The following is a 16,817-nucleotide window of genomic DNA, read 5'->3' as shown; positions in this document are numbered from 1 at the left end:
TAATCACTTTTCTTCGTTTTCGACTATTTTCTGGGAGAGGGCGCAGGGGGCGTAAGGGCGGATGGGCCGAGGTGGGCCGAGGTGGGCCGAGGTGGGACGGGGAGGAGGGGAAGGAGTATCAGTAGGTGGATCAATAATGAACACCGCGGTGCTTTCGACGATCGCTCGACAAGATCGATCCGCGTAACGAATGTGAAACTTTAAGCTCCCATTCTTTCCTATTTTCTATTTTCTATTTTTTCTTTTTGGCAGTGCGAAACTGTCGTTTTTCTCTCCGTTTCTCCTCTTGTTCTCTTTATGGTTCGCAATGTCGGCTCGCGACATACGCATACGTTAGGAACGCAGTCTAGCCAACGAAGTGAAAAGCAACGGATTGCCGTCGATCGATGGTAAAGCTAGAGAAGAGCGTCTAAAAATGTTCGGGTTAAGTACTGATTCAGTCAGTCGAGTCGGTTTGTCGGTACGATCGAGGTTACCAGCAAACTTCTTCTAAATAGCTTCTTCTAAATAGCTTCTTCTAAATAGCTTCTTCTAAATAGCTTCTTCTAAATAGCTTCTTCTAAATAATGGAATCGCGAGTCGTAATGAACTTCCGAAAAATACGAAGTTTAGGTGTTTCTATATGTTTAGATGAAATAGATTCGGGCAATCCCACGCGACTCGAAGAGCGATCGAATCTCGACTGAAACCAAATCGACTGTTACCGAATTCAAACATTTCTTTATAATCGATCGCACAGTTTTCTCGACCTAATCACAGATAATTATTGCCACTTGAGCGGAGTTACGTAAAAAAGAGGTGGCTAAAGAAACGATCGAACCTTGGTAGAAATTCGTATGCACTTACATACTACGCATCGTAACGAACGATCGGTTAAATACGATAACGGGCTTTCCAGTTTTCATTTCTGATAGCTGAATTTCTGGTACGATCGATACGTCGTGCGCAAACGTTTGCACCTTTCATTTCTATCTTTCATTTATCCTCGCGCGCTGTCCCTACAATCTAGACTCGTATTTCTATTATCCCAAAACTATACGATATTTTCTCTACTGTCTGATACAAGAGATAAGCGACACTCTATCTTCAATCTTTCTAAATCGAAGCGACACCGCGGCGACACCGCGGCGACACCGCGGCGACACCGCGGCGACACCGCAGCGCTCGTGACGAACGTCGGAAAGCACATGAACCACGATCAACAAGGAGGAAAAACGAACGGAAGAACGACGGAATGATCGTAGCCATACGAGATACATACATATGTACTTATACATCGCGTATCACACGCAAGGGGTCGCGTCGCGCGTCGCGAACGAATAACAGGGAAGAGTTAATCGAAAGGAACGCTGAACCTCTCTCGGGTCTGTTTTCTCTGTTGAGATCGATAGAGCCCCGATAGGAAGCAACAATTTCGTAACCGATCGCTGTCCCCTCCATGCTTTTACATAAAATTTGTAATAAATGCAAACACTATATTCGTAATACGCTACACAGCTGAGTGCGTTTTCTCGAGAAAAAATCGAGTCGCGGCACCCTTCATATTTATGTACATCGATACAAATTATGCACGCCCCTCTCTGCGAAGGTCATTTCTGACGAACCTCGACCTCTTCGTCCTAAGCTCGACGCTATCTTTCAAGCTTCCACTACAACTTTATTTATGTCTTCTCTTTGTACATTTACAAGCCGTTGCGCCGCGTTCAAAACAAGACGCGCGTCCGTCTTTCGCGTTTTCGGACCGTATGGTCCAGGAGGCCGTGAAAACTAGAAAGCCGTATGTACCGAGTCATCTTGCTCAGTCGCCTTTCGCTCTTTCGCTCTTTCGCTCTTTCGCTCTTTCGCCTCGTCTTCTCTAATCTCTTTTCGCGCGCAAACAACCAAACGATCTTTCAATTTCTTCGTTTCTTTCAAATCTGTCGAGAGCTTGAACAATCATGCAGTTTCGAATCGAAGGATCCAAATTTGTTCTTTCGATACTTCTTGCTAAGCTATCAAAATCTATGAATCGGACCCGATTCGATTCCGAACCCGCTGATACGAACAATACTCTCCAAGCTTCTTCTCATTCGGTTTAACCCTTAAGTACCTTCTACTTATACACCTCGATAGTTATCACTGTATTTTCATTATCTATACACTCTACTACGACTTCTTTCGCACGCCAGCAAGCTATGACTTTGGTTCTGCGGAAAATTGAAAATACGTGCCAGAAAATAATCGATGTTCGATGTAGGTACTTGCATACCAGTGATTCGCGATTGAAATGGAAACGCGCACTTAAGGGTTAACTCGAAAGTGGAACGTTTTCTGTCTTAACGCCTAATCCTCGGGACGAACGTGAAAACTAAAGCAAGATATATATTAACGAACAACTAGTTCGATAACGAAAAAAGAAGAGATCACTAGTATCGTTCCATATCGAAGGGTTATTGTTTCCTTCAGAAGCATTTAAACAGTGGTTAACGATGCTTCTTCGAAGAACCTGACTGTATTTAGAGACCCGTAATTTTCTTTACAAAGATAATAAGATCGTTACCCCCATGTTTCATGAAATAAAATACGCAGTGAACTCGGTAACGAGATAATTTCAATTACAAAACATATATCTTCAACATCGTATTTCACGCTAATTCAATGTTACCACTTTCTTTTTCCGAAAATATCATGCCTGTCAACGATCTCCTCTTTTCTTTCTTGCTCTTTCGTTCACTTCTGCATTTTCGCCCGCCCTTTCAATCGTGTTTCTTATTTACAAGGTGCTTTAATGTCTTATTACTATAATTGCGCGCGCTCTCTTCCATTCTCTTTCTTCTCTCCGGCTTTATACAATACTTCCATCTATTTTTCACACGTTTTACACATGTACAAATGCAAGAATTGTGAACCGACGGAACAGTCACGATTAAAAAGGACGAATTTTCTTTCTGTCTGTCCTCATCGCGTTTCTTCCGTTCCGTTCCGTTCCGTTCCGTTCCGTTCCGTTCCGTTCTTTTTCGGTTCAAGCTTTTCCAACGCTCTTACTTTCAAACCTAACGGATATTTAGTCAACTTACGTCGCCTTAATCTTACAACATTTCATTAAAATATACATTTAGCTTTTGTTTTTTACGAGAAGAATAGATTGATAATGCTATCGCTATCTATAAAAAAAGAAAGAAGATTATGGATGTAAGAAAGGAAAAGGATTTGAAGGACCGGAAATAGGTACGCTCGTGTTTCTCATTTAGGAGAAAGATCGTTTGGAAGCAGAAAAGAGGAAAGGAAAAGTTGACGTGGGACGATTATTATATTCGAATTAAAGATAAAATATGCTGGATATGCTGACGGTTTTTCCTCATTTCCGTGTCGACCTTCCGCCTCTTTTACACCGCGGGGCTACATTTGAAAAAAGCAAGTCTAAAAAACACAGATTTACTGGAATACTAGATAGTTTCCGGTTACAATTACTAGAAATAAACAGTCTTCTACACGAATACGATTCGAGGACATTATTAAAATTCTATATCGCGGCAATGAAATAAAAACGTTGGGAGGAATTTGGAAGAAATAAAATTCGGTAACCTTCCAAGGTCTTTTGAACTTTTGTTTCGCCCAACATTTTACGCCACAGTTCATTATCCACGAGATCAAGCGTGATTCAATGGACGAAAGCTCCTCCCAGCGTTCCACCCTCGTAAACTAAGCGTAACAAATTATTCTAATCAACACAATTCTAATACTCAAATAAAGTAAACGATTTCAACCTAAAAATAACCTCGTCGTCCTAAACCTAATTGACAGATTGATATTCAATTATGATTAAATGTATAAATTCGCAGCTCGAAATGCTAAGCAGGTCATTTTCTAGAGGAAGAACTCAGCAAATTCCTAAGGGAAAGAAAAATACATAAAAGGACGTAAACCTGGTCCCACCCGTAATGCAATTATCTTTTCTTCTTCATCTTTACGTGTCGAACGAGAGTGGAGCGAGAAGGAACAACGCGATTCGCGCCAGGAAATGAATTGACCAAACACAAGAATGCGAGAGGAATACGAAAAATCACAAAGAACGCGCAGCGTGCGGGACAAGATTATGGCACTGACAGCATATGCCAAACCAAATGCGAAGGAACGGAAAGGGGGAACGGGAACGAGAACGGAGAAGGAAAAGGGAAAAGGGAAAGGGGAAAGGGGAAAGAAAAGAGAAAGGGAGTGAAGTAAAATTATCAGTGTCTGTGTCCGAAGAAGTAACGAAAAGAAGAAACTGAAAGAATGGTTGTGCACAAAATGAAATCCATCGATTGCACTTAGGTGGGAAACGGTGATGTACACTAGAGGTATAGTTATGCATACGCGGAAACACGCAGCAGGACGCACGCAGGCGCGCATGTAAGCGCGAGTGAGCACACACATACATGCACATTTAATGTATTTTCACATTTGTCCATTGTTATGTTTTTCATGGCAGTGGATTGGTCGCGTCTGTCGATGCAACGAGACTGGCAGTAGGTGGGTTAGTAACACATGCTCGCAGAAAAGAAATCAACGTAAGAACAATCACGGGGAGTGGGGGCATTCATTTATGGAGAAGAGCGGGAAGTCGACGTGAACTTAAAACGGGAACAGATTGCAAGCTTTAACAACAGCGAAACGAATCTAAATCTTTTCAAATCCGTAGATACCGCGAATTTGAACAGTTGGCAGTGCGCGAATATTGGCAGTGACGCGTTTTCTTCCGTCTCTTCTTCAAATCGATCGCTCTTCTCCGAAGAACCCTTCACTTCCTCGTCGATTATTCGCCGTAGCGTCGCTTTTCTCCCTACAAATTGTAAGCTGACAGGTTGATCTCCGTTTCATCGACAGATCTATCGATAATTTTGTCTAACTATGTACATACGCGATCGTTAAACTCGATACTTTTAAGAAGAAACTGGATGTGCACGCGCGTGAATTGCGAACGAAACACTTCCCCATTTATACATCCGTGGCATCTAGAGATCTATTAGATTATATGTGTAACCATAATCATAATAATGACGACGATGATGATAACGATAATGATGCTGACGCCGACGCTGGCGCCGACGCCGACGGTGATGGTGATGATACTGATGATGATGATGATGATGGTGGTGATGACGATGATGGTGATGATGATGATTGATGATTGATGATTGATGATTGATGGTTGATGGTTGATCGTTGATGGTTTGATGGTTTGATGGTTGGATGGTTGGATGGTTGGATGGTTTGATGGTTTGATGGTTTGATGGTTGGATGGTTGGATGGTTGGATGGTTTGATGGTTTGATGGTTTGATGGTTTGATGGTTGGATGGTTGGATGGTTGGATGGTTGGATGGTTGGATGGTTGGATGGTTGGATGGTTGGCTGGTTGGATGGTTGGATGGTTGGATGGTTGGATGGTTTGATGGTTTGATGGTTTGATGGTTTGATGGTTTGATGGTTTGATGGTTTGATGGTTTGATGGTTTGATGGTTTGATGGTTTGATGGTTTGATGGTTTGATGATTGATGGGTGATGGTTGATGGTTGATGGTTGATGGTTGATGGTTGATGGTTGATGGGTGATGGCTCATGGTTGATGGTTGATGGTTGATGGTTGATGATTGATGATTGATGATTGATGATGATTATGATGATGATGATGATAATAATCATAATAATAGTAATAATCATAATAATAATAATGGTGATAATAATAATAATAATAATAATAATAATAATAATAGTAAGAATAATCAATCGATCAATTAGCCTAGAGTTCTTAATTACAATCATATTGGCAGTGAGTCTTAGCTGGTGTGTGTAAGTGTGTTTCTGTCCGTGTGTGTTCCGAGTCTCCCTTGCATTCTTGGTTTCTCCGTGCACACTCTACATTCGTACTACCTTTTTCGCTCACAGCTACACAACACTTCATCGACACGGTTGTCTCACTTCTCTCGGTTCTCTCTTCGTAATTTACACCTGTTCTCTTCATTTTCCTTTCTTATGCGCTACATATACATATTATAGGTGTACGAACGCGCGGCATCACATTCCACGATGTCAGAAGTTTCCGCGATGCAAGAAATAGATATCTTCGATCTCGGCGTATCTACATCTATGAAAATAGCGATCCAACGCCCTTCCAACGTGCCTTTCTCATTCTCTTTTCTTCCTTATTCCTTGTTACTCCTGTTCATCGTCTCCCCAATCCCTTAGTCAACTTCGTGGAAAATACAACACAGCCATCGTGTTTTATCCCTGATTCAGTGTAACAAAAGCTTTCCCAATTAATGTTATCATACTGCACGATGCATTTGCTCTCGCTATCGCATATCTTCTTCTCATTTTTCAGAGGTAGATTCTTCTCGCGCAGGCGGTTTGGACTAACGATTGCAGAGTTGTGCGCAGTTTGAATCCGAACCTCTACGAATGTGTCTGACGTATGAAATGAAAACGATGTAGCAACAAGTGGCTTCCGTGTTGTACGATTAAAATACTATAAATGTTTTTAGCAACGATAGGCTTGCATTGACATGCTGCATGTAAGTCAGTAGACAGATATAAATAGAGGAAACTCGAAATGTAGTAAAAGTCAGGCACGTTTCGAATGTGAAACGTAAATGGATGTTGAGTCTTTAGCCTCTCGGTGAATCTTCTTTTCGTTAGGTCCACATTCGTACGTTATCTTTTGTATCGTTACCTCTAGAAAAGAAAAAAAGGAATAAATCTTGATGAAAATTGTTTCGATATACGAGCAACTGAACACTTTTCATTTCTAAATCGTAGCCCGCGGAATTCGGTTTATTTCATTTGTTGTTCTTCTGTTGACTTGCGTGTTTCTTATTTCGCGTAAATGTACTGTTCAATAGTGCCCACGCATGTACGCCCCCTGGTTTGAAGTTTTTTGCCTGTTCCTCTTCTTTTTGCCACACCTTCACCTCTCTGCCGCGTAACAACGACACACGCGAACTTCTACCGAGCCATAGACCGAGGTAGATACATCTTCTAAAAGTTGGTCGAGGGTCGAGGGTGAATCGAACAAGTTTACATTTCCTTGCGCGTCACACCCTTTCTTTCCCTTTGGCTTTTATCTCGGGGTTATTTAAACAGGGCCCGGAAGTGCCAAGGGGCCGTTGCTAGATATTAATTGATTCCTAAGGCCACCAGAGTGATTATCTCCATACAATCGTTAACTAACGTTTAACACTTTGTTCGTTCTTTGCTGCACCCCATTTTTTACGCTTTAACATTTTTCTTCCCCTTATTCCCTGATTAACACGTCGAGTATTCGTGCACTACTGTTTCTTTGTATTTCTTCTTCTTCCCTTTTTTTCTTTTTTTTTTCTTTTTTTACATTTTTCTCCCTTTTTAATACAACTCCGCCGTCTATTATTGGTCTTGCACGACGGTGAACGATATAAAATGTATCCACAGTGAGGCACTTTTGAGGCCCAAACCCAGCTCTTCCGAGTCCGACGAGTGTCGTATTCTAGTTCGCACAGACACTCGTGGTAGGAATCGACCCCCACACGTTCGGTAATTTGATATCGATAGGCAACAAGAATATCTTTCATCGCTATCCACGACTGCTATACATCACCTAACGACCGATGGATTTAGGCTAAATAAATTAGAATGTATTTGTTTCGGGTATCCTTTCGCTACATCTTAAACCAGTTATTTCATCGTCTGTCCCTCCTCTTTTGTCTGCTTTGGTCCGCAAAGCGAAACTCACGGAGCTCGTCGTTTCACACTTTTGCCTCGAACATTGGTGCTTTTCTATCGTGTTGAACTCGTTACGGACAGGGCGCATCCAACTTTCCTCTCTTTCTCTTGACGCGTTCAAGGTCGGAGTGATCTTGCCAGGCTCCTTTCTATACAGAGAGCAGGAAGCACAATCGTCCTGATACAGGACTCGTCTCTAATACGTAGGTACTTCGGCTTAATCGTCGCTGCTTCGTCACACACTTATCCTCGATTACCGTGATCGGCATTATCACGAATTCTTCACCGGTTTCCGGCGTTGTTTCACTCGTGTCAGCGGCGGCGTGCTACCGCTTATCGCGGAATAAAGTGCCAGCGTTACCTCTTCCGGGTTGGTGGCCGCCACCTTCCGTATTCCTATGTTCTTCGTGCTTTGTACTTCGGACTCGAGCACCCACTGATCCGGCTCGCTGATAACAAAACGAATATTACAACTTACGATACATTCATCCGTTTTTAACGTGGTATATCATACTTACATATTTGGAGGGTACCAACGCAGCAACACCTTCGTTTTTCCATCCAATTCTACTCTTCGAGCTAATACCTAGAAAGAAGATAGAGGTGTGATTATAGATATAGGTACGTGCGCGTTGCCGTGCACGTATTTGACACGGAGCCGTGCTCCGTATTCTGCCTCGAATCATCTATTTCAGTCCTTACTTGACTAGTTAGAGCCATCGAATTTCCCGGTGTTTCCGCAAGACGACCCTGCGTCCTCGACTTGGCTAATTGGAGTAACCTGTGCTGAAGACCCTCCATCACTCCCGAGTCGAAATAGTCGAAGAGTCTCGCTATAAGAGATCACGCGGGCATATAATAGGTAAACGCATAACCATAAGCACGCGCGTGACGGTCGAAGCGAATCGACAGATTGATAAAGTAGGTACTTACCGGACCAAGGTTGTCGCCTATATCTCAGTCGCTTTCCGTTTCTTCTAACAAGTTTTCCTCCGCTTTCACAGCTCCTTTTGGCGTTATTGTTGCTGCTCTCGGGTTGATTGAAATGTCCGTTTACGTGCCTCTCCAGAGCGGTCTGTAATCAAGTTCATTGGCAACATTAACACCTGGAATATTGGCACCTTCCAGGGAAAGCGTGTTCCGCCTGTCATCAGAACGAATTCCAGAGTTTTGAAGTTGCCGGCGACATGATATATGGTAGACTAGCGAGCGAAGGGCCCTTCGTAACAAGTTACCAATGACGAATCCTGCTCTTTCTTTAGACAAGAAGAAAGCTGAAAGGTGGCGAGATACGAAAAAGAACGAAAAAGCTGTTCAGAAAGAACAGCTTGAAAGATTGAAATCCTGCGTAGGGTTGGTTTTTGCGGGAGGACAGTCGTTTCACCTGTTCCTAGAAAATGCCCGCTTTTTCGAAGAAAAGTGACCCAAGTAACGTCGAATTTCTTTTCTTCGGCCACACGGCGACGGTTAAGACAAAAGACATTGTTCGCATTGTAGGCGAAAAATCCCTACCAGCAGATGGAAGAGAAATTGTTCGAATGAAGAAACGGCTACGATTACTGGGGGAAATACGGAAAACTCTTCTGAAATATTTTCTTCTGAAATATTCTCAACTTCGAACGAAATATAGAATAGGTGTACCTACGTAAATCGATGACGTTCTTTGGCTCTTAACCGACACAGATCGATGCTTACGTTCTAAAGGTGCAAACGAGGGAGTACGCTGAGTTTGTTGCGTGATCATTTCAGGGAGAAGTGTCTTATGATCAGCGCAACACCACAATTCACTTGTGTTTTTCTTTCGATTCGCGCAGCGAACTTGCAACTTGACCAAGCTGCTGCGCGATCCAAGAAGGCCAATATTTACGCGTAGTCCCACGTTTCAGTGCAGAATACATTACCCAACGTTGGGGAACATCGGGTGAATAATACTCGAAGGTGCGCATCAGATGCTTAATGAGAGGACAAATAAGTTCATATTAGTTCACATAAATGTTCAGAGTTTCTGAAACCTGTTGGTTGATTAAACAGCGGAAAACACTCCGTAGAGTTGTTATAAGACGAACGATAAATCAGATTTAATGTCATTAACGAGGAAGCAATTTCTGTTGGTCTTTCAAGCAAACCAATTAAAAGACCGAACAAACCCAATACAGGTATCGACAGGGATTGTGTATTTGAATCGTCGTAGAATATTGACGAGAACAGAAATGAAATTGCCCGATTGTAGGTAAGAGTCCATGTGTAGATAACGTAAGTATATAGATGCGTAAAAGTAAACCGACCCCAATTGTAAACCCGCACTCGAACGAACTCGGTTTAGTAGGAAAAGGTTCATTTATGTCCTCTTGACTATTTACACGTTTCACGTGACGGTTTGCATCGCGAACTTTCGAATCACTGAACGGATAATGAACGATCCAAAGGAAAAGTTGAATCGTTCGTGAGTAATTCGCCTAGACGAGGACGAAAAATGTTGTAGCCATCGATGAAGACGACTCGCTACCTGAGAGCTGAATCTGCTGCCACAGCCATCGACGATGCATCGAAACGGTTTATTGCCAGCGTGGGACAACACGTGCCGTTCCAGCCACCTTCGCGAACAGGAGCTTCTTCCTTGCACTTTGCACCCTTGCCATTGACACACGAAATTGTCTCCACCCGTCTGCGTGTTGATGTGCGCAGCCTGGAAAGAAAACTATTGTTATTCGTGGACAGTACGATATAGGAGACGCGCGCGTTCTAACAAGCGAGGAAGCGATTTATCCGATGAAAGCAAAGCTGTCGCACCTGTAAATGTTCAAGAAGACCTCCACTCGATTCGAAGCTCTCCTCGCATTTGTCCCATCGGCAGAAGCCGCTGTCCGTAACTTGTTGCCTATCCTTCTCCGGTTCTCTAGCTGGAAATCGTATGGTAGTCGGGGCAGAAAGTATCGGCGAGAGCGATGGTTTCGATTCGCTGCTCCTCGAGTCTTCTTCTTCTTCTTCGACGTCGTCTTCGTCCGCGGGGCTGACGCGCGTTTCTTTCGTTTCCGCGTGATCAGCAGGCACCGAGAGTCTCGATAGGGGATCCTGACTCGCTTGAGATCTCAGCGAACTGAGAATGCTCCCGCAACCGTTCGTCAAATTGTTGTTTTCGTTCACGTGCGGTTTCGAGAGGATACAACCTTTGAAGTCGAGCGTTCCCATTTCGGTGATCGTGGAAGAAGGCTGCGTCGAAGACGGCGAAACGTTCTTCGCGTTTGGGGTAACTTCCGTTGTCAACCTAGAAACGATATTTCGATGCTTCAACTCTCATGTATGGAGCACGGAGTATGGAGCACAGAGTAGACGTAGTAGCAACTCACCTGAGGGACGAGATCTTGCAGGTGGGTATGTTCTTGAAAACCTCGTTCGAGATGAGCAGACTGGGCAACGACTTGGGCATCGACTTGGACATCGACTTGGGCATCGACTTGGGCATCGACTTGGGCAGCTTCTTGTCCATCTTACCGTTGGGCCTGGCCGCGATCACCAGTGGCAGCTTCTTGGTGGGCGGTGGGGACATGGTCAGGGTCCTCGGTTCCCAGTCGTTGGCTGAACCGTTCCGGCTGGTTGGCGAGACAGTGGCCAGGTATTTGGCTAATCCACCCTTGCTCCTCTGCACCGTGGACGGCCTCCGGAATTCAGAGGTGGTCTTCGCAACTAGCACCGACATCGTCTCGTTGTTCTTCTTCACCTGCATCGACAAACGTTATAGTCGTACGATCGAACTCGATCGCGAGTCCGTTGGCAATAGCCCATACCTTGGCTTGCTGAGGCTTGATTTGAGTCTTGAAGTACTCCGTGATCTTGCCCTGGGACTCGTGATGATGATGGGCAGCGTTGGACTTGCCGTGGCCGGACTTGACGCTGGCCCGGAAGGTCGGATCGGCGGCCCTGGACCTCGGGAGGGCGCCAGCCTCGGGCTCGCCCTTCAGCCTCTTGTAGGTCGAGCACGCGGTAGCCGCCAGCAGCGGGGTCCAGGGCCACTGGGGCCTGGTATTGATCTGCGAGGACGGCGCCAGCTTGGGGAGGGACGGAAGTGGACTGGCGGATGCACCGCGTATCGCTACCCCCTCGTCGCTGCTCGTGCTACACGGGGAACCTGGCTCCGTGATGTCGCTGGTACCGCTGCTGCTGCACTCCCCGCAGGATACGGCGACGCCACTGCAAACCATTTCGATCACCGTCGTTAGCTTACAATTTCACTGGACCAACATTTCCCCGATCTTCGAGCGCGGGAGAAAGACGGTCAAAGGCAGCGGTAAGTTCTGTCGTCTTGCCCGAGTGGAATTACGATCTCTACTTCATGCAGCTGCTACGAGCGTTAGGAAACCGCGCTAGGAAACCGCGCTAGGAAACCGCGCTAGGAAACCGCGCTCGAATTCGCGATTCTAACGTCCACGCGCGCACCTGCGAAGCCGCGGCTGCCACGGCTGCCGCAGATCAGCCTAAGTATCGCCTTTCGCGGAGAGCAAATTTCAAATTTACGCGCTGTCTCGTCACGGATTCTTTCGCGTTCGTCGTTCTTCTTTTATTCGGATCGTTAATTCTCATCGTCGGTCGACCAGTTTCCTTTGCGAGGCATTATTTCAAGCATAGCTTCCGGTCAAAAACTGGCATTACAGTACGACGACGACGACGACTACCTATGTACATATTTGAAACAGTTCATTCCTTACGATAAAGAAGTATGGTAAATGCTGGTATTCGTGTCAGTCCGTGGACGTGGCAGCAGAAAGACAGACACTGACCTTTCCACGTTACGATCCCTGTCTGACATTGCGTTTACGCAACGTCGCGGTCGGTCGAGCGAGGACCGGGGATCAGCCGAGAGGAACAGAAACAACGCTTGACCGTTCATTAAACCCTGGCCGGCTTGAATCACGGTCATTACGGCACAGGATTCCTTTTCTTTATCGATTCTCCTAATGACTTTGAGAACTCTCTTATGCGGCAACGAGTCCCTTACCAATATTCGTTTTCATTCAAAGTCGAGTCGTTAACAAGATGATATGTACCTACTAGTCTGCAAACGAAATACGATACAAGTGTAAATATTTCGTCTACTTTGGGTAGATAAGCTCGACGAAACTCGTGATTCGCGCTGCAATCGGAGAAGGAGCGAGAGTTAAAATAGGAGAGATGAACGAGAAGAGCAGACTGCATGCGTGAACGATGGCACAAGCAAATGAAACAATCTCTGAAGTAAAGATACAGGTGGACTTTTCAGTAGGTAAATATCTTCAAGGGATAAAACTAGTCGATAAGATCGCGAGACTGGCGAGATTGGGACAACGTCGCAAGTAAGTATTTAAGTAGATCACGTTGGGTCCACTCTATCATTCTTGCAAGTGGCTCCTCCGTTCGGAGGTGCACCAAGGCTCCGACGATGCGTCCACGCTTCTGCATCGAATGTATACCTCTTCTCCCTCTTTCCGTCTCACCGCTTCGCTTCCACAACCACTCGTCGATTCTCTTATTTTTCACACATCGTTTCGTCGTCAGTGTCCTTCCTCTTCCTCTTCCTCTTTCTCTTTCGCAGCCGCTCTCGCGTTGTCTCTTCGCGACGTTTTTACTTGTATCTAGATACCAGTACTGTCTTTTCTCTCAGCGATTTCCTACCAGGCTCAGCACCTGTAAACTTTGTCAGCTTTTCGATTTTCTTAATTTATCGTTATCAGCAAAGTCTTCCGCAGCGCCCAACCTTCAGTTTCCTTTCCCTCTCGTCGCGTTACCTCCGTCAGCAGCGAATTTCCCTCTTCCATCCTTTTGGGCCGCAACCTTTCTCTCTTCTACTTCTTAATTCTCTCTGTCGCAGCGTGGCGGCCCCTCGCCAACCCCTCGCCAACCCCTATGTAGCTTTCTTCAACTGACGTTGCGTTTCTCTCTCTCCCCCCTCGTCCTATTCCCTTTTCTCTCTTCCCTCTCTGCGCAGCCCTATCTCTCTCCCATCGCATCAGAAATCTCAGCCTGCTGCATCCCTCTCTCTTTCTCTCTATCTCCTTCTCCGTTGCCTCCCCGCCTTTTACTGGCACCACCGCCGCCGCCGCCGCCGCCGCCGCCGCCGCCGCGCCGCAGTCATCGTTCCCTCAACCAGAATTCCCATCCCTCGAAATATATACCTACCATCTCGTTCTCCGTTACTGCTTTCGCTCCCTCTGTCTCTCAGAATTCCAGGCTTCGTCGCTCTCAGGAAAATCTATCCTTATTTCTCCGCGCCTTCGTTCTCGTCTCCCCCGTTCCTGGATCTCTTTCTCACCCGTTCACCATTGCTCTCGTCTTCTCTCTCCAATCTCCTCGTTTTCCTCTCGCTATTAGGCCTTCTCCTCCTCGCCTCGTCCCCCTCTTCTCTCCGCCTGTCCTCCTCTCGCATAGATTCCCCTTTCCCTTTCCCTTTCCCTTTCTCTCGCGCTCGACCGTTCCACGCCTTCTCTTCCTCTCTCGTTGTCTCTTTCTCCTTCTCTTCTCTCGCTAGTAGTAGTGCATGCTCTGTCTTTATCAGCAGGTCACGAGCTCCGAAGTGGCCGAGTCTAGCGATGGGAACGATGCCCTAGGACGGAGTACTAGCGTTTCTCCTTTATCAACGACTGTTAGCGCAACAGAATAAATTCAAGGGAGATTATATTAAATACGAGACCGGTTTGCGATAAAAAATGTTTTTTAGCCACGATATCTTTATCGTATTTCCAGATATTTATCTATGATTATATAGAATGCGGATTATCGTAATGTATTAGGTGATTGCAAGCAAATTTGCGATCTAATTAATTCGTGATTTCGCATGTTATATTTATGTTACGGATACGGTTGGATTAGTCGTCAAAGGTTTCTTGCATCAGTCCCATTGCTAGCGGCATTCGTACATACGACGTACAATATATCTACACACGTCTCTCTTCCGCTTTGTCGGTCGTGCCCCGGGAAAATAGCGTTCGTCCATGTATCTCCCTCTTTGTTCGTGTCGATGACTTGCCCGTCGACCGAATGACGGCGGCGGTGGCGGCGGCGGTGGCGGCGGCGGCGGAAATGCATGCTCACCTAAATACCTCTAGTTATATTCACAGCTAAAGGCAACTGCTGCAATCGGTAGACAACGACCGACGTCGAAAGCATGATTACTCCAACCGAACGAAACCTTTCTCTCTTCTGTCCAATTTCTCTTATCAAATATTTCCAGTTTCCTCGAGTATACCTACTTTTCTAGAACGCCAAATGTTCAATTTATCTTTTTCTCAGATTTTCAGAGAATGCACATACGTATAGGAATCGTTGCGCTTTACAATCTTTCTAGGAAATGTTCTTTCTCCCTCCCCTGGCTTCCTTTCTCCCTAACAGGATCTTTTGTACGAACGTGAAATAGCCAGAAAGCAGATGTCTAGTGTTAGGCTTTGAACGAGAAAGGAGATACAGCGGCTCTATCTCGGTAGGTAGCGGGGTAGATTTTCTGTTCTCGGAAAAGCCCGATCTCCAGCGACACAGTTGTCGGCCATCTTGATAGACATCCCCGCCGTTCAGCAATTCCTTCTGTGTCCCAAGAAAGGCCACGATAACTCCCATCGGAATCTTTCAATTTTTCATCAAACCCTACGAACCCCTATAATTTCATCTGCTTCTTTCCTTCAATCTTTTCGCGAAGGTCACGCGAGATCAGGAGAGATATTTCTTTGAAAAATAAAATATCTCTGCTTTAGATCCAGGAGTAATATGTGCGAGCAATTGAGTTGGTATACTGAGATTGGGAATGTAGATCGCAGGAAAGTTGACGAGGCGAGACATGGCGAAGAGAGCCGAGAGTCAGGAGGGGGTGGCCGACTACGTTCGATGGCCGTCGCACGAATGTTGCATAACTGACCTACGGCTCAATCCGCTGCTCCTCGTTCCTCGTCACGGTCACGCAAACGCGACGTGTCTCCTTTTTCCAGCAAACTCGCCGCGACAGCGGAACGGTGAAATTTCTCACAAATGGATGGACATATGTAAACGCATATGCAGAACTTCTCGCTAAATCTATATGCAATTCCTTTCGAAGCTCTATCGACCTCGGAGAGAGGGGGAAAGAAAAGGTAACGGATGACACGTCCGATTATGAAATCAGTGTTGACTCTCGCGTACCTCGCTTTCAAATTCTTCCTCTTTTTTAATATACGGCGAAGGGATTCGAAAAGGACTGGAGTCAATCGACATCCTTTATTCGTCGCGAAGCAGTCCATCTGAAAACTGTTGCAGCAACGAACCTTAGGATATGTATCTAATAGCGTACTGAGCAATTTTTCTCTCGAAAGTTCAAGGTATCCAACGAACAGTGGATCGAGAAGAATTAATGCGACAATAAGAATGAATAGAATTCATAACGCGTCGTTGCGAGCTTGTAAACGAGTTTCGCAGCTCGTAGGAAAAAATAGCCACTGACTCCTCGGACCATCGCGTTCAATAAAATTAAAGCAAACGGCACGCTAATGAAGTAGCTAGTCAAACGATGATGTATGCCTAACGAGGATAGAGTGAACGATGCAATTTTAATCAGCGTTGCATACTTAAATACTGATTCAACAGCTGTTTGTTTTGAAAAACAATCCCTTGCGCGCACTGGGTAATTTAACCGTCATTATTACGACTAATAAGAAACGATTTTAACAGTCGACGAGAACTCGACGAGAACTCGACGAGAACTCGACGAGAACTCGACGAGAACTCGACGAGAACTCGACGATTCTTTCTCCTCTCTTTGAATGTTACCTACCCTTGTCTTTGACTCGAGTGAGCGGTACTTGAACGAACGTATTTAAACGGTTCGCCGGAATATAATATTGCGCGAGGGTTCGGGAATTATACCTCTCCATCTCGATCGAAGAATCGTGTTTCACCTCTAAACCCTTGAAAATCGTTCGTTACGAGCCTCTAACCCTTGGAAAGAAACTTAGCCAGATGGGAATATATAGCTACTGCGAACTTACAATTCACGAATAGATATCTAACGAAGTAGGTTTTCCACAATCTCTGCCTAACGTTGCTTTCACTAAAATTTTCGCTAAAATTTTCACTAAAATTTTCACTAAAGCAATAATAAAGTGAAAAATTGT

The 16,817-nt window shown here is 45.2% G+C and overlaps 2 protein-coding genes across 3 annotated transcripts in view; both read right to left on the bottom strand.

Moving 5' to 3' along the window:
* Positions 1–7,984: 7,984 nt before the first annotated feature.
* The window catches only part of Jing (AE binding protein 2 jing), a 53,714-nt gene continuing 44,881 nt past the window's right edge, over positions 7,985–16,817 (bottom strand). Inside the window, exons 2-9 of the mRNA XM_076381686.1 lie at positions 11,499–11,901; positions 11,061–11,431; positions 10,504–10,978; positions 10,220–10,399; positions 8,647–8,788; positions 8,416–8,546; positions 8,232–8,299; positions 7,985–8,162 (exon numbers count right to left, since the gene is read on the bottom strand). Of these exons, the coding sequence (XP_076237801.1) occupies positions 7,985–8,162; positions 8,232–8,299; positions 8,416–8,546; positions 8,647–8,788; positions 10,220–10,399; positions 10,504–10,978; positions 11,061–11,431; positions 11,499–11,901 (1,948 nt within the window). The remainder of the gene's footprint in view (positions 8,163–8,231; positions 8,300–8,415; positions 8,547–8,646; positions 8,789–10,219; positions 10,400–10,503; positions 10,979–11,060; positions 11,432–11,498; positions 11,902–16,817) is intronic.
* On the bottom strand, positions 13,934–14,853 carry LOC143181287 (uncharacterized). 2 transcript variants are annotated; one of them, XM_076381692.1, is made up of 2 exons: positions 14,612–14,853; positions 13,934–14,208 (listed from the first exon to the last, which is right to left on the bottom strand). In XM_076381692.1, exons 1-2 carry the CDS (start codon positions 14,767–14,769, stop codon positions 14,052–14,054), a joined length of 315 nt encoding a protein of 104 aa, XP_076237807.1. In that variant the 5' UTR covers positions 14,770–14,853; the 3' UTR covers positions 13,934–14,051. The 2 variants fall into 2 exon arrangements, with proteins under 2 accessions (XP_076237807.1, XP_076237808.1); XM_076381693.1 differs by having other exon boundaries at positions 14,627–14,853.

This window comes from Calliopsis andreniformis, chromosome 6, assembly GCF_051401765.1.
Source record: "Calliopsis andreniformis isolate RMS-2024a chromosome 6, iyCalAndr_principal, whole genome shotgun sequence".
NCBI lineage: Eukaryota > Metazoa > Arthropoda > Insecta > Hymenoptera > Andrenidae > Calliopsis > Calliopsis andreniformis.
The sequence above is the reverse complement of the archived record's forward strand: the minus strand, read 5'-3'. Positions and strand labels throughout refer to the sequence as shown.